General features: G+C 66.4%; 3 protein-coding genes across 11 annotated transcripts; 2 read left to right on the forward strand and 1 right to left on the reverse strand.

Moving 5' to 3' along the window:
* The first annotated feature begins 268 nt into the window (after nt 1–268).
* Nucleotides 269–5016, forward strand: TINF2 (TERF1 interacting nuclear factor 2). Of its 5 annotated transcripts, none has more exons than XM_044986112.1 (11): nt 269–452; nt 1037–1250; nt 1332–1433; nt 1925–2089; nt 2578–2688; nt 2774–2885; nt 3064–3178; nt 3258–3310; nt 3666–3727; nt 4591–4661; nt 4740–5016. In XM_044986112.1, the coding sequence occupies exons 1-11, from the start codon at nt 424–426 to the stop codon at nt 4855–4857; spliced, it is 1152 nt and encodes a 383-aa protein (XP_044842047.1). In that variant the 5' UTR covers nt 269–423; the 3' UTR covers nt 4858–5016. The 5 variants fall into 5 exon arrangements, with proteins under 5 accessions (XP_044842047.1, XP_044842048.1, XP_044842049.1 ...); XM_044986113.1 differs by having other exon boundaries at nt 2584–2688; XM_044986114.1 differs by having other exon boundaries at nt 1988–2089.
* GMPR2 (guanosine monophosphate reductase 2) lies at nt 4805–12099 on the reverse strand. Of its 4 annotated transcripts, none has more exons than XM_044986117.1 (10): nt 11955–12099; nt 10762–11019; nt 10482–10601; nt 9713–9796; nt 9189–9362; nt 8502–8583; nt 7011–7117; nt 6619–6661; nt 6375–6534; nt 4805–5339 (listed from the first exon to the last, which is right to left on the reverse strand). In XM_044986117.1, the coding sequence occupies exons 2-10, from the start codon at nt 10846–10848 to the stop codon at nt 5150–5152; spliced, it is 1047 nt and encodes a 348-aa protein (XP_044842052.1). In that variant the 5' UTR covers nt 10849–11019; nt 11955–12099; the 3' UTR covers nt 4805–5149. The 4 variants fall into 4 exon arrangements, with proteins under 4 accessions (XP_044842052.1, XP_044842056.1, XP_044842055.1 ...); XM_044986121.1 differs by having other exon boundaries at nt 11983–12091; XM_044986120.1 differs by lacking the exon at nt 11955–12099 and adding an exon at nt 11791–11944.
* Nucleotides 12100–12456: 357 nt separating this feature from the next.
* On the forward strand, nt 12457–14885 carry NEDD8 (NEDD8 ubiquitin like modifier). 2 transcript variants are annotated; one of them, XM_044985864.1, is made up of 4 exons: nt 12457–12657; nt 13100–13147; nt 13376–13458; nt 14581–14885. In XM_044985864.1, exons 1-4 carry the CDS (start codon nt 12640–12642, stop codon nt 14669–14671), a joined length of 240 nt encoding a protein of 79 aa, XP_044841799.1. In that variant the 5' UTR covers nt 12457–12639; the 3' UTR covers nt 14672–14885. The 2 variants fall into 2 exon arrangements, with proteins under 2 accessions (XP_044841799.1, XP_044841798.1); XM_044985863.1 differs by lacking the exon at nt 12457–12657 and adding an exon at nt 12729–12829.
* Nucleotides 14886–15504: the final 619 nt, after the last annotated feature.

The raw sequence follows: 15504 nt of genomic DNA on the forward strand, positions 1-15504 counted from the left end.
GGCGGGGGGAATCCCTGGGGGGTGTCGGGCTCTGATCGTTATTTACAATAAAGGGTTTGCCCCCAACTCCTGCCTCCGACTGTGTTATTCCCCCGGGGGGGTCACGCGGGGGGGGCAGGGACCCCGCCGGGGGGGGAGGGGGATCCCCAGCGGCGGGGCGGGGCCTCCCCAGCACAACGGGGTGGAGCCGAGATGGGGACCGGCCGGGGGCTGCAGCTGCTGGGGGCGGGGTCTCCTAGGGAAGGGGGCGGGGCCTCCTCTGAGGGGCGGGGCGAGGCTACGGCGCCGCGACGGGAGCCGGGTTGATCCGGCCCGTCTCGCGCAGCCCGGGCCGGAAGTGACGTAGGGAGACCGGCCCGAAGGCGGGCGGTGCGAGCGGCGGCCGCCAGGAAGAGCCGCCAACGGCCCGGGCCGAGGCCAGGCATGGCCGGAAGTGACGTGAGACAAAACGGGTGAGCGGCGGTGGGGGCACGAGGGTCCGGGGGGGCTAGTGGGGGGCAGGAGGGGCGGGGCCTGAGCTGGAAGCGGGGCTAGAGCAGGGGCGGTGCTGGCAGTTGGGCGGCGCTAGAGCCGGGGCAGGGCGGAGGGCGTGGCTATACGTGGGGGCGGTGCTAGAGCCGGGTCGGAGGGGCGTGGCTAGAGCCGGGGGCGGGTAAAGGGGCGGGGCTAGAGCCGGCGCAGGGGCGGGGCCATTGGGGCTGGCAATTGGGCGGGGCAAGATGTGGGGGCGGGGCTAGAGCCGGGGCAGGGCGGAGGGGCGGGGCTAGGTGTGGGGGCGGGGCTAGAGCCGGGGCGGAGGGGCGGGGCCATTGGGGTTGGCAGTTGGGCGGGGCTAGAGCCGGAGCAGGGCGGAGGGGCGGGGCCATTGGGGTTGGCAGTTGGGCGGGGCTAAGAGGGACAGCGCAGAGCAGTGGGGCTGGAGATGGGGCAGGGGGCGGGGCTAGGGAGGGGGCAGGACAGAGTGGGGCCGGGGGGCCTGGAGGTGGGGGAGACACTGGGCGCCCCCCACACTAACCCCCCCCGGTCTCCCTCCCAGGCAGGCGACGGGGGGCATCACGCCGGCCCCCCCCAGTCAGGACCCCTGCGCCCCCCTGCGCCTGGCCGCGGCGGCCGCCTGGCAGGTGATGCGGGCGCGGCAGGTGCGCGACTTCCCGCGGGTGCTGGGGCTGCTGGAGGCCGTGGGGCAGGCGGCCCCCGACGTCGTCTTCTTCCGCCACTACGCCCGGCTGCGCCTGGGCCTGCAGGCTGCGGTAAGGGGGGGCAGCCCCCGCGCCACCCAGGCTCCCCCCCCAGCTCCGGGCCGCTAGCCCAGCATGCTCTGCTCCCCGCAGGTGATCATGGGGATGCTGCAGGAGGAGCAGCCGGACGGGAAGATCTACGACGCCGTGGACACCTACTTCCCTGAGGGCGAGCACCAGCGCCACCCGCTGGCCGTGAGTCCTGCCCTGCGGCGGGGGAGGGCTCCCCGGGCACCACGTGGCACTCGAGGGTGCTGTGCTGCAGGGAGTGGGGTGGGGGATCAGCAGGGGGCGCTGTTCCCTGGCCGTCAGACCTGGCCTCGGCATGGTGCTAGCGGGTGCTGTGCTGCAGGGAGCGAGGCGTGGCAGAGGCCCAGTAGGGGGCGCTCTTCCCCCACGGTCAGTGCTGGCACTAGGGGGCGTTGTGCTGCAGGGTGTGAGGCAGGACGGAGGCTCAATAGGGGGCGCTGTCCCCCAACAGTCAGTGCTGGCAGGGAGCTGGTGGAGGGTCAATAGGGGGCACTCTCCCCCCACAGTCAGTGCTGGCACTAGGGGGCGCTGTGCTGCAGGGAGCTGGCGGAGGGTCAATAGGGGAAATGGTCCCCCCACAGTCAGTGCTGGCACTAGGGGGCGCTGTGCTGCAGGGAGCTGGCCGAGGCTGGTTTTCATGCCGCGCTACGCCCTAGAGGTGGCTGCATTTCAGGAGCTGGTTGGCCCCAGGGGCTCACGTCCTGCTGCCCCCTGCCCAGACTGCCCGGGACCTGCGCCGGGTGGGAGAAGCCCAGGAGACCTTCCGGGAGCTGGTGCTGGGGCTGCTGAGTGACCGGCAGCGTCGGGAGACCTACGTGGAGGTGAGCAGGGCTGGGGCGCGGCCTGCAGGGGGCTGGTTGGGACAGGGGTGCAGGGGCTCTGGAGGGTGCAGGGGGTGGGGAATTGGGGTGTGTTGGGTGCACAGCTGAGGCTGGTGGTGCGCAGAGGGTTGGAGGCATGGGGTGCTCTCCTGGAGTGCAGGAGGTTGGGGGGCACAGAGTTAGGGGGCTGTGCCAGGGGTGCAGGAAGTTGGGGGGGGTTGTGCCAGGGGATGGGAGTACAGGGAGCTGGGGGGCTGTGTCAGGGGGCACATGGGGTTGGGGGGGCACACAGGGGGCTGTGGCGGTGGGGGTGCAGGAGGTTGGGAGTACAGGGAGCTGGGGGGCTGTGTCGGGGTTGGGGGCACACAGGGTTGGGGGGACCTGTGGGAGGCACAGGGGGGCATGGGGCTGTGCTGCACGGCTCATGGGGGGCACAGAGTGCTGGGGGGGGGCTGTGCCAGGGGCTGACATCTGCGCTCTTGCGGCAGGAGCAGCTGGAGGCCGAATACGGGGAGCCCTTCCTGGGGGGGCTGGAGGGGCTGCTCTACGAGTATCTGGGGCGCCTGGAGAGCACCCTGCCCCCGCCCCAGCTCCAGCAGGTATGGGGAGGGAATGGGGGGAGGGGGAAGGAAGTGGGGGGGTCAGTTCTGGATCACACGCTCTAATCCCCACCTCCCCCCCCAGCTGCAGGAGGCTGCCTGGAGCGAGTGCCCCCTGGCTGGCCCCCCCCAGCGCCCCCCGGAGCTCAGCGTCCTGGCCCAGTACCTCGCGGACATGGGCCACCCCCAGCACACGGGTAGGTGGGGCATTGCGGGGGCAGAGCAGGTGGGTGGGAGCGCCTGGGGGTGGGGCAGGTGGCTGGCTGGGAGCATGTTGGGGGGCAGGGCACATGGGTGGGTGGGAGTTTGGGGGGCGGGGCTGACAGAGGGGCAGGACTCATCCCAGGCTCCACCTACCTCCCCTCTCTCCCCCAGGCTCCCCCACCTTGCAGCTGGTAACCAGCACGCCCTCCCTGCCCCAGCCAGTGCCCGGGACGCCGGGGTCCCGCCGGAGGCGGAGCCAGGAGGGGGCGGTGCCCGCGCAGGAAGAGTGAGTCTGTCTCCCCCCCACTCACCCCCCCGTCCCCTCCTGTCTGCCCCCCACTCACCCCCCTGCTCTCCCCCCCCAGGATGCCCCCTGACCTTGGCCTGCGCTGCCAGCCGCCCGGAGAACAGGAGCTGGGTACGTACCGGCCGTTCGGAGAGGGGGGAACCTAGGGGTCCGGGTGGGGTCCCCCAATGCAGGGACCGGGACAGAGGAATCCCGGGTCCAGGGGGGTGGATGTTGTCATTCCCTGGCCTTTTCCCCTGGCCCCCACAGGAGCAGGGGCCAGTTGTGAACCCAGGAGTCCGGCTGTGCGTCCCCACCCCCACCCCCATGCCAGGAGCAACTGGGAGCCTGGGTGTGTCTCTTTCCCAGGGGTGAATCCTGGGGGAGGGGAGCACATGTCCCCATCCCCACGCACCCCTAGGAGGCAGAGGATGGGGTGAACCCAGGCGTCCGGGGCCACCCGTGTAACCCCCCCGCCTTCCTCCAGACACGACCGGGGACATCGTGTGGGAGTCGGAAGAGGAGGAGAGCTGCAGCCCCCGCAGGAAGGTGAGTGACTTGCGGGGGCAGGAGGCACTGCCCTGGCTAAGGCTGCAGGGCAGAGCGGATTGGGGGGGCTGGGGGCTCAAGGGCAGGGGTTGGAGCTCACGGGGCCAGGCTCAGGCTGAGGTTCAGGGGTCACTCATGGAGTTCAGGGGTCACTCGAGGTCCAGGCTCTCAGGGGCTTCAGGGGTCACTCGGGGGTTCAGGGGTCACTCAGGGGGCCAGGCTCTCAGGCTGGGCTTCAGGGGTCACTCGGGGGTTCAGGGGTCACTCAGGGGGCCTGGCTCTCGGGCTGGGCTTCTGGGGTCATTCTGGGGCTTCCGGGGTCACTCTGGGGTTCAGGGGTCACTCGAGGTCCAGGCTCTCAGGCTGGGCTTCAGGGGTCACTCGGGGGTTCAGGGGTCACTCAGGGGGCCAGGCTCTCAGGCTGGGCTTCAGGGGTCATTCAGGGGTTCAGGGGTCACTCAGGGGGCCAGGCTCTCAGGCTGGGCTTCAGGGGTCATTCAGGGGTTCAGGGGTCACTCAGGGGGCCAGGCTCTCAGGCTGGGCTTCAGGGGTCATTCAGGGGTTCAGGGGTCACTCGGGGGTTCAGGGGTCACTCAGGGGGCCAGGCTCTCAGGCTGGGCTTCAGGGGTCACTCATGGAGTTCAGGGGTCACTCAGGGGGCCAGGCTCTCAGGCTGGGCTTCAGGGGTCACTCAGGGGTTCAGGGGTCACTCGGGGGCCAGGCTCTCAGGCTGGGCTTCAGGGGTCACTCGGGGGTTCAGGGGTCACTCGAGGTCCAGGCTGTCAGGCTGGGCTTCAGGGGTCACTCAGGGAGCCAGGCTCTCAGGCTCTGACCCCATAACTCACCCCCCCCGTCACCCCCAGGCCAGCTACCAGCGCACGCGGCACAACACCCTGATCCCCACCTTCAGCGACCACCTGGACCCCCCCGGCGGGTGAGTGACCCTCCGTGTGCCCCGGCGCGAGGGGCACCCCCATACCCCCCCTCACCCACTCTCCCTCTCTCTCTGCAGGTGCCCTGGCTGCTGCGCTCCCGGGACCCTGCCCCTGCCCCACGGCACAGACACGCCAGCCTCCGGAGGGTGCCCCACAAATCTTTTATTGGTGACACCAAATAAACACAGCACATGATTCAGCCCAGTCTCCCCCTCGGTCTCCAGCTGGGGGGTGCCCCATAGCCCCCCTTTGGCAGAGTAAGGGGAGATGACCCCAGGGGGATGGATCCCCTGGAGGAGGCGGGGAGGGAATTGGGGGTCCCCTCTGCCACCCTCAACGTCAGGAGCTGCTCTGGGGAATGGAATGATTGGGGAAAAATTAGGGATCCCTGCTAGTGGATGTGCTGGGGGATGAGCTGGGGGATCCCTGCTACTGGATGAGCTGGGGTGCGCTGGGGGATCCCCACCGCTGGATGTGCTGGGGGCCTCTACTCCCCTGCCCCGAAGAGGGGGGGGCCCTGCGGGGTGACGCGGATGAAGGTGGTTCGGCGGCTCAGCTCCTTCAGCTTCGCGGCACCAACGTAGGTGCAGGTGGAGCGGAGCCCGCCCAGCACGTCCCGCAGCGTGTGCTCCACGGCGCCCCGGAACGGCACCTCCACAGCCCGGCCCTCCGACGCCCTGTGGGGAGAGCGTGAGAGTCCCACGGCGCCCCCCAGGGAGAGCCCGGCCCTCCGACGCCCTGTGGGGAGAGCGTGAGAGCCCCACAGCGCCCCCCAGGGAGAGCCCAGCCAACCCTGAACAGCACCCCCATCGCCCGGCCCTCCGACACCCTGCGGGGAGAGTGTGAGAGCCCCACGGCGCCCCCCAGGGAGAGCCCGGCCCTCCGACGCCCTGCGGGGAGAGCGTGAGAGCCCCACGGTGCCCCCCAGGGAGAGCCCGGCCCTCCGACGCCCTGTGGGGAGAGCGTGAGAGTCCCACGGCGCCCCCCAGGGAGAGCCCGGCCCTCTGACGCCCTGTGGGGAGAGTGTGAGAGCCCCACGGCGCCCCCCAGGGAGAGCCCGGCCCACCTTGAACAACACCCCCATCGCCCGGCCCTCCGACACCCTGCGGGGAGAGCGTGAGAGCCCCACGGAGCCCCCCAGGGAGAGCCCGGCCCTCCGACGCCCTGTGGGGAGAGTGTGAGAGCCCCACGGCGCCCCCCAGGGAGAGCCCGGCCCACCCTGAACAACACCCCCATCGGCCGGCCCTCCGACACCCTGCGGGGAGAGCGTGAGAGCCCCACGGCGCCCCCCAGGGAGAGCCCGGCCCTCTGACGCCCTGTGGGGAGAGTGTGAGAGCCCCACGGCGCCCCCCAGGGAGAGCCCGGGCCACCCTGAACAACACCCCCATCGCCCGGCCCTCCGACACCCTGCGGGGAGAGAGAGAGCCCCACGGAGCCCCCCAGGGAGAGCCCGGCCCTCCGACGCCCTGTGGGGAGAGTGTGAGAGCCCCACGGCGCCCCCTGGGGGAGAGCCCAGCCCACCCTGAACAGCACCCCCACCGCCCAGCCCTCCGACGCCCTGCGGGGACTGAGTGGGAGCACCCCAGGAGAGAGCCCATCCCCAGCCCAGCATGCCCCGAACGGCACCTCCACCACCTGCCCCCCTGGGGAGATCCCAGCCCTGCCCTGCTCCCCCAGTGCCCCCTGCAGGGCCGGGCCGGGCCAGGCCGTACCTGTACTCTGCCACGCCCCCGGCATGTTTCTTCATGGCCACCTCGGAGCTCATCCCATAGAAGAGTTTGTATTTCTTGCCCCCCCTCTCAATCAGCTCCCCCCCCGACTCCGTGTGTCCCGCCAGCATCCCCCCTAACATGACGAAGTCCGCGCCGGCGCCTGCAACCACAAAATGGGGGGGACCAGTGAGGCAATGGCACCCCCACCTCGCTCAACCCAAGGCGGGAGGTGAGCTGCACTTACCAAACGCCTTAGCCACATCCCCCGGGCAACTGCAGCCCCCGTCCTAGGGGAGAGAGACGGAGAGCAATCACAAGGGGAAACTGAGGCACTCCCCTGCCCAGACCAGCCGTGGAACCCAGGAGTCCTGCCTCCCTCCTCTAACCACTGGACGCCCTCCCCTCCCAGAGCCGGACAGAACCCAGGAGTCCTGCCTCCCAGCTCCCTGCTCTAACCACTGGACCCCCCTCCCCTCCCCGGATAGAACCCAGGAGTCCTGCCTCCCAACTCCCTGCTCTAACCACTGGACCCCGTCCCCTCCCCGGATAGAACCCAGGAGTCCTGCCTCCCAGCTCCCTGCTCTAACCACTGGACCCCCCTCCCCGGATAGAACCCAGCTGTCCGGCGCTGCTCACCGAGATGATGTGTCCATTGAGGCCGTGGGCTGCATCGGCGCATTCCAGGACCGCGCTCAGCTGGGGGTATCCCACCCCTGTCTTCTTCCGAGTGGTACAGACCGAACCTTGACACGGCAGGGACGGGTATCAGTGCCTGCCAGCTGGCAAGAGCACCCCACTACTGGGGATCCCCCATCCTGCTGAGATGGTCCAGCCCCCTGGGGTGTGTGTACCCCCCCATCCTGCAGACATGGTCCAGCCCCCCGGGGTGTGTGTACCCCCCCATCCTGCTGAGATGATCCAGCCCCCCAGGGTGTGTGTACCCCCCCATCCTGCTGAGATGATCCAGCCCCCCAGGGGGTGTGGACCCCCCCCATCCTGCTGACATGGTCCAGCCCCCCGGGGTGTGTGTACCCCCCCATCCTGCTGACATGGTCCAGCTCCCTGGGGTGTGTGTACCCCCCCCATCCTGCTCAGATGGTCCAGCCCCCCCAGGGTGTGTGTACCCCCCCATCCTGCTCAGATGGTCCAGCACCCCCAGGGTGTGTGTACCCCCCCATCCTGCTGAGATGGTCCAGCCCCCCCGGGGTGTGTGTACCCCCCCCCCCATCCTGCTGACATGGTCCAGCTCCCCGGGGTGTGTACCCCCCCCATCCTGCAGACATGGTCCAGCCCCCCAGGGTGTGTGTACCCCCCCCATTACACTGAGATGGCCCAGCCCCCCCACCCGCTGGGGTGTGTGTATCTGTGACAGAGGAGGGAGTGGGGCGGATTGACCTGGGGATACGGCGGGGGAGTTTTGCTGGTACTGTCTGCATAGTGTCGGGTGAGCAGACAGCAAGTGTGAAAAATTGGGACAGAGGGTGGGGGTGGGGGGGAAAATAGGAGCCTATCTAAGAAAAAGACCCCAAAATCGGGACATCTGGTCACCCTATGTGATGGGCTATCAGGGTGTGACCTCACCTGAGGGATGATCCCTGAGCCAGGAGGGGGATGGGGCCAGGTGACACCTTCTGCCAGGAAACTGGACAAAGTCGCGGGGGGGGGAGGCTGGGTGAGACGGCTGGAGGGGGTCTCACTTTGGAGCTGGCTGGGGAAACGGTGGGAGGCCCAGAGCCAGGGTCCAAGCTCCCTGCCCCCCCAATAGGGCCCTGACTGAGGGGGGGTCCTGTTGTCGGTACCTACAAGCTCTGTTCTACGCCGTGTTCCTGCCGTCGCATAAACCTTCTGTGTTACTGGCTGGCTGGGAGTCCCGGTGAGTCGCAGGAAGTGGGGGGTGCAGGGCCCTTGTCTCCCCCACATTCCGTGCCAGTATCTCCCCCCCGCCCCCCATCATGCTGAGATTGTCCAGCCCCCGCGGCTGTGTGTATCCCCCGCAATCACACCAAGATGGTCCAGGCCCTCTGGATCATGCTGAAATGGTCCGGTCTCCCTGGGAGTGTGTGCCCCCCCCATCACGCTGAGATGGTCCAGTCCACCAGATTTTAGCCCCGCCCCCAGTCCAGTCACCTGGTCCGATGCCCACTTTGATGATGTCAGCGCCAGAGAGGATCAGCTCCTCCACCATCTCCCCCGTCACCACGTTCCCAGCCTGTGGGGAGAGTGGGGAGCCCTCAAGCCCCCACATGCCCCAGGGTGGGGGGCAGTGGAACATACCATCATGGGGGTGGGGAAGGCAGTACATGTCGGGGGGGGGTGTGTGAGGGGATGGTGGGGGGGGGAGTTCATACCCCCCCTGTCAATCGCATCATGGTATGTACCAGGATGGTGGTACTGGTCAGGGGTGGGGACAGTGGTGTGATTGACAAGGGGTACATACCATGAGGGTGGTACCAGCTGGGGGCAGTATGTACCACTATGTTGTGACTGGAGGGGATGGGGCGGTATGTACCAAAATGATGCAATTCATGGGGGAGAGGAAAATACATACCATGATGGTGGTATTGGCCAGACTGGGCTGGTACATACTATCACGGTATGACTGACGGGGATGGGGCGGTACATACCACGATTGTATGAGTGGCAGGGCAGAAGGCGGTACATACCATGATGGTGGTACTGGCGGAGGTTGAGCAGAACATTCCATGATTGTATGACTGGCAGGGGTTGGGTGGTACGTTCCATGATTATGACTGGCGGGTGTGGGGACAGTACGGACCATGATTGTATGACTGATGGGGGTGGGGCGGTGCGTACCATGATGGTGTGGTTGGGAAAGCGCTTGCGCACGTCCTGCAGGAACTGGACAAAGTGCTCCGAGTAACCGTTGGCCACATCCAGGCAGATGTAGCGCACCTGGGGTAGGGCCTCCAGGATCTTCTCCAACTGCTCGAAGTCTGAGGGGCCGGTGCCTGAACTGGCCGCCACGTGCTGGGGAGAGACACTGGTGTTAGGACACTCCAAGACAGAGACCTCCAGGGGTAGGATCTGGGGAGGGAGTTGGGATGGCTCCCTGGGGCAATACGGGGAGAGTGGGGTGGTCTGGGGGCAGGGGAATCTCTGGGGCAGTGGGATTATTTTCTGGGGGGAGAACATCCCCACGAGGCAATAAGGAGGAAGTGGGGGGGGTGAGGATGGCTCCCCATATGGCAGGAGATCCCCCTGGGGCAGTTGGGGGAAAGCCAGGGCTAGGATGGCTCCCAGGACAGCATCGGGGTTCATTCCCCTGGAGGTAGTTGGGGGCGTGGAGGGTGGGGCTGACCCCCCTCCACCCTATGCACCTGCAGGCAATCAGGCTCCTGGGCAGCAAACTCCTTCCACTCCTCCAGCTTGTAGTGCTTGTGGATGGCAGTGAAGAGTGAGAACTGAGGGAAGAGGAGGATATGGGTTGTGACACTGAGCAGAGGGACACCCTCACCCAGACACCCCATCATAATGGAATGATCCACCAAGAAAAAAGATTCCCCCCCCCGTTATAATGGAATTGCCCACCAGGAACAGAGATATCCTTTCCCCCTCCCTCCTCCCCATGTAATGGAATAACCCACCAAGATGATATAATGGAAGGAGGAAAGAAAATTCTTCCCCCTGCTATAATGGAACAGCCCAAAATGATAGTCATGAACTCCCCTTCCTATAGTGGAAGATTCCAGGGGAGATCCTGATTGTTTACTGGCTGTGCACTTAATCAGGCAGTTTGAAATGCTGCTTCAGCAGGGGGCGGGAGGGGGCTGATTGGCTAAGCAGTTAATCAAGTATATTTCAGTGACAGCCCTGAGGAGAGGGAATCCCTAATGCTGATTGGCTGGGAAGTCAATCACATGGCTTATAAAGCTCCTACAGTCCTGTGGGGGAGGAGGGGGGAGATCCCTGATGCTGAATGGCTAGGGCAGTTAATCACATGGTGTTTGACCTGCGGGGTGGGAATCCCCAGTGCTGATTGGCTGGGAAGAAGAACACATGGGGGTGTGGATCTCCATTACTGATCAGCTGGGGAATCGGTGATGCTGCTGCTACAGGAGACGGCTGTGGGATCCCTGGTCCATGTACCTTGCAAAGGACTTTGGCCATCTCAAAGGTGCCCACAGTGTCCATGTTGGCAGCAATGATGGGGATACCACTATACGTCTGGTGCGAGTTGCGGAAAGTAAATGATCGGAGGAGATCCACCTATGCCAGAGAGAGAGAGAGAGGTGCTAGCAGGGCTCCCTGAGGAGGAACCCTAGAGTGCACCATATCTGCCCCCAGACACTCAGGGATAGGCTGTGGGTCTCCCACCAGGCAGGTCTGGGGACTCCTAGGGAAGGAAGAGCCAGGCTGGGGCGCTCACCTCGCTCCGGGATTTTAGGGTGCTGCGCTTGGGTCTCAGCAAGACATCCTTGAAATCCAGCTTGATGTCATTATCGATGCGCGGCATGGTGGGGGAGGCAGAGACTGTGGCTCAGGATAGGCTAGGGAGACTCCTCCACAATCCCAGAGGCCCCCAGGGGACTCCACTCCAGCCCTGGCACCCTATCCTCGGTGCTTTACTGGGACTGGGACGTGGGGCTCAGCAACCAGGCATCTGTCATGAATCTGGTGCAGCGCTCTGAAGGAAAAAGGCAGAAGGGTGACTGGCTAAAAATAAGACAACAAGTCCCCAGATTTGATGGCCCCACCTGAGGTGACTCCCCGTAGGCCTCGGGCGCTGTGGGTCCTTGCTAAATGTGCTGGAGAACAAGTTGCCAGAGATCCCGGAGTGAGGTCACATCTAACGGTCCCACTTCTGGGTCCTTATCCCCACAACCGCTGACCCCATAGTGACTTCTGACACCACTAACAGTTCTGCCTCGACACCCGACCCTCCTGAACCTCTGGCCCCACAGTGACCTCCAGCTAGTTCATGATTTCTGTCCCCCTGCATAATCTCAGCAAGGGGCGGCTCTAGGATTTGCGCCACCCCAAGGAGGGCGGCACGCCGCGGGGGGGGGGGGCGCTCTGGCGGTCGCCGGTCCCGCGGCTCCGGTGGACCTCCCGCAGGCGTGCCTGTGGATGCTCCACCAGAGCCACGGGACCAGCAGACCCTCCGCAGGCATGCCTGCGGGAGGTCCACCGGAGCTGCCTGCCGCCCCCCCGCGGGATGCTGCCCCAAGCGCGCGCTTGGGTCTGGAGCCGGCCCTGATCTCAGCCACCACCGAACCCCCCGACCAGGGCGTAACCTCCACGTTGTGGCCTCCACCTGTGACCTCTGACCCGTTTGGAATGCCCCCATGACCTCTGACCCCGCCACAGCCTCCTTCCTGCAGGTGACCTGTGACTCCCTCCCCGCTACTCGCCACCATGTGCCCTCTGACCCCATCATAACCTTTGACCCCATCACCGTTGTCTCAGCCTAGCCCAGCCCATCTTGCCACTGGGGGCTGAGCCAGGGCGCTGATCCCGCTGTACGGCGGGGCCCAGAACCCAGACTGGCAACACGGGCTTAAATTTGTGGGGAGGCCACTTCCGGTGCGCCCCTCCCCCTCCACTTCCGGTGGTGGCTACCAGCGCCGCGGAGTGATCGAGGCTCAACCTCCACGGCGCGATCGATCCTCCGCACCCAAAGGTTCCTCCAGCGCCCCGCCCCTTCCCCGCGCGCGGTGCCTCACGGGAGGGGCGCGGGCGGCCGGCGAGACTACATCTCCCGTGGGGCGTCGGGGCAACAGCGGGGGAGCCCTGTTCTACGCGCGGCGCCTCATGGGAAATGCGGTCCGGCCCCTGGCCGTTCTGAAACGGGTGAACGGACTACAACTCCCATCATGCACCAGGAGGCGCCCCCCTCCCAGGCCCGCCGGCTTTTTTACCATGCTCCTTTGCGTCTCCGGGGCTCTTAGTCCCTCTCAGCCGCTTTGCCTCATGGGAAAGGTAGTTCGGTCCCCGTCGTGCTCAAGGGGTAACAGCTGTACGGGGACTACAACTCCCATCATGCACCGGGATTGGGGGCGCTCCCATGGGCCTTTGCGCGACCCGCTCCCCCCCTTGAGTTCTGCATTGCCCCATGGGAGGTGTAGTCCCTTACGTTCCGCAGCGGGGGTGGTGCTGAGGGGACCACGGCTCCCATCGTGCAAAGTGGAGGAAGTGACGTCAGGGAGAGGGCCGCGCGCGCGCGGAGGCTGCTGGGTAAAAGTCTCCGAGCGGCTGGGCGCTGGGTTCTGGTTCCGGGTCAGAGGTGAGGAGCTGCCGGACCACGATGCTGATCAAAGTGAAGGTGAGCAGGGGCCCGCCGTGGGGGCCGCTGGGAGGTGGGGGCGTGGGGGGGGGCAGGGCAGCGAGCAAGAGTTGCTGCCCCAGAGCATCCTGGGATAGGTGCTGCCCACTCCCTGCCCTGGTGCATGCCGGGAGCACAGGGCGGGGCCCCACGGGGATGGGCGGGCAGCAGGGTACGAGCCCCCCAGGGCCCCGGGGCAGGCTGGGTGAAGGGGGTCTCAGGGGATTGCGGGGGGGGGGCAGAGCAGGTGAGCAAGAGGTGCTGCCCCAGTGCATGATGGGAAGGCTGGGTCCCCAAGGGCATTGTGGGAGAAGCAGGTTTAGGGACCTCTCTCTGCTCTGGTGCATGATGGGATAGAGGGGCAGGGAGTGGGGACAGCTCGGCTGCACCGGGGCATCCTGGGGGAGCTGCTGCTAACCGGGGCTTCCTCTGCTGCTTCCAGACGCTGACCGGGAAGGAGATCGAGATCGACATTGAGCCCACAGACAAGGTACCTGCCCTGAGGGAGTGGGGCTGGGGGACACCCTGCCCCTCTGGAGACACCCCCCCCCCCATCCCATTCTCCTGGGATCCAGCATTCAGACCCGCCCCCTCCATCCCTTCCCTGCTCGCCTGGGGTCCAGACCTTGGTCCTACCCCTCTGTCCCAGAAGCCCCTGGGGCAGGGAGTTATTTGGGGATTTAGCCCAGCGTTCACCTCTCTCTCACTCATACCCCAGGTGGAGCGGATAAAGGAGCGCGTGGAGGAGAAGGAGGGGATCCCACCCCAGCAGCAGCGTCTCATCTACAGCGGCAAGCAGATGTGAGTGGGGGGGGAGGGGTGTGATAGTGGCTGCAGCCCAGGGGCATTCTGGGATATCTGAAGTGTAGCAGCCCCTGGGGCATTGTGGGATAGGTTTTGCTCCCACTGCCAGCATAACGTTCCCTAGGGCATTATGGGATAGAATCCAGGCATCCTGGCTCCCAGCCCCCCATGCTGTAACCACTAGACCCCACTCCCCTCCCAGAGCTTGGAACAGAACCCAGGCATCCTGGCTCCCAGCCCCCCATGCTGTAACCACTAGACCCCACTCCCCTCCCAGAGCTTGGAACAGAACCCAGGCGTCCTGGCTACCAGCCCCCCCCATTAGCAGCAGCTTTAATGGTGCTTAAACTGGGTGGTGTGCCAGCCTGTCTGCCTCCCCCGCCAACCCCTCCAGGCTCTGCCCATCTGGCCCTCCCTGGGAGGTGCTGCCCATCTCCCAGGCCCCCTGGTGGGGTCTCCTGGCAGAGAGAGAGACAGAGGCCCCGGCGGGGGGCTGGCCCAGCTGAGGATGCGCCCTTGCCCCCTGCACAGAGCCGGTTCTAGGGACACAGACCAGCTCTCCCCGGCCATCGAGCCGTTGGCATGGCCAGTTCCTGGCAGGGAGATGCCCCGAGTGCGCTGGCAGAGTGTCTCCACCCATTTGGGTAACCCGGGACGTTCTGCCGCGTATCTCCATGGGCGCCGGGCCGGCTGCCACCTCAGGCCAGTAAAATCCCCGTTTCTGCCAGGCGGTGGCCTGCTGCCTCGGGGGCGCGTTGGCAGCATGTGTGGGGACCGGTGTGTCCGGGGCCTGCACCGTGCCATGGCTCTTGGGTCACTAGGGGTTACAGGGCACCCGACCAGGGGCTGTTGGGCTGAATGTTCAGACTACGGGGGGTGCCTTTCGCCAGCTGGCATAAAGGGCTGTGAGGGCCGCCCCCACTCCCCTGGGGTAGAACCCAGGAGTCCTGGCTCCCAGCCTCCCCTCTCGCCCCCCACTAGACCCCGCTTTCCCCCCCCCCCCCCGAGCCAGGAAGGGAACCCCAGAGTCCTGGCCCCACCCTCACGGCAGGCAGCTGTGTGGTGGCTCCTCACGGCTCATGCCCCCTCTGTCTGTGTGTCCCTCCGTCTGCCCCGCAGGAACGACGAGAAGACGGCGGCCGATTACAAGATCCAGGGCGGCTCTGTCCTCCACCTGGTTTTGGCTCTGCGGGGGGGGCAGCTACGGTGATGGGACCCCCCTCCCCCCCGCTGGAGCGACAGAGCCCCCCACACGCACACACACTGCTCTGCTAGCACTGTCCGGATGGCTGCTTCCCCCTCCCCCATGGACTCTCAGTGGGGGCGGCCGTCCATGGGGGGCTGGGCCGGTGCTCGGGGGTCCCCGTTGGTGTCTTGTTCCGTGTGTTTGGATCGCTGAGTGTTAATAAAGGTGTCTCAGTGCAGCAGAGTGTGGAGATGCGGCTGCTTCTGGGGTGGGGGGGTGGGGCTGGTTATAGGGGGACCCCTTGCCCAGCATGGAGATGCAGGTGTGGGGTGTGGGTGCTGGTATTTGGGGACCTGGCACTGAGATGTGGCCCCTCCAAGGGGGGGCAGGGGCTGGTTATACAGTGAGCCCCCCTGAGAGGGGGCCCCTCTGGGGTGGGCGCAAGGGCTGGTTACACGGGGACCCAGCATGCCAGAAGTGGGGCCAGGGGCCATGGCCCACCCAGTTTTTACCCCCGTAAGGGCAAGCCATGGGGAAGAGGGGGTGTGGAGGAGTCAGCGGGGGGCAGAGACTGGCAGTGAAGAGAGGTGGGGCCTCCTCTGTGAGGGAGCTTCCCTCACTCCTGCGGGGACCCCTCGCCTGGCCCTGACATGCAGCTGGCTCGGGGCGGGGGCTGGTTACACAGGGCCCCTCACCCAGTGCTGCGATGCAGCTGGCTCTGGGGTAAGGTAGGGTGGGGGTGGTGGGACTGGTTACAGGGGGACCCCTTGCCTGGTGCTGAGATGCGGCTGGCTCTGGGGTGGGGGCTGGTTACACGGGGACCCCTCGCCCGGCGCTGAGATGCGGCTGGCTCTGGG

This window comes from Mauremys mutica, chromosome 13 (assembly GCF_020497125.1).
Source record: "Mauremys mutica isolate MM-2020 ecotype Southern chromosome 13, ASM2049712v1, whole genome shotgun sequence".
Lineage (NCBI taxonomy): Eukaryota > Metazoa > Chordata > Testudines > Geoemydidae > Mauremys > Mauremys mutica.

What these genes read in the sequence shown, in the direction of transcription:
- TINF2 (XM_044986112.1), top strand. Translation starts at nt 424, where the DNA reads ATGGCCGGAAGTGACGTGAGACAAAACGG. An exon ending in ACCAGCGCCACCCGCTGGCC is followed by an intron (nt 1,434 to 1,924) that starts GTGAGTCCTGCC and finishes GCTACGCCCTAG; the next exon opens with AGGTGGCTGCATTTCAGGAG. An exon ending in CACCTGGACCCCCCCGGCGG is followed by an intron (nt 4,662 to 4,739) that starts GTGAGTGACCCT and finishes CTCTCTCTGCAG; the next exon opens with GTGCCCTGGCTGCTGCGCTC.
- GMPR2 (XM_044986117.1), bottom strand. Translation starts at nt 10,848, where the DNA reads ATGCCGCGCATCGATAATGACATCAAGCTGGATTTCAAGGATGTCTTG. An exon ending in CCCTAAAATCCCGGAGCGAG is followed by an intron (nt 10,602 to 10,761) that starts GTGAGCGCCCCA and finishes TCTCTGGCATAG; the next exon opens with GTGGATCTCCTCCGATCATT. An exon ending in TCAATGGACACATCATCTCG is followed by an intron (nt 6,662 to 7,010) that starts GTGAGCAGCGCC and finishes TCTCTCCCCTAG; the next exon opens with GACGGGGGCTGCAGTTGCCC.
- NEDD8 (XM_044985863.1), top strand. Translation starts at nt 12,782, where the DNA reads ATGCCGGGAGCACAGGGCGGGGCCCCACGGGGATGGGCGGGCAGCAGG. An exon ending in GGGGATGGGCGGGCAGCAGG is followed by an intron (nt 12,830 to 13,099) that starts GTACGAGCCCCC and finishes TGCTGCTTCCAG; the next exon opens with ACGCTGACCGGGAAGGAGAT. An exon ending in ACATTGAGCCCACAGACAAG is followed by an intron (nt 13,148 to 13,375) that starts GTACCTGCCCTG and finishes CTCATACCCCAG; the next exon opens with GTGGAGCGGATAAAGGAGCG.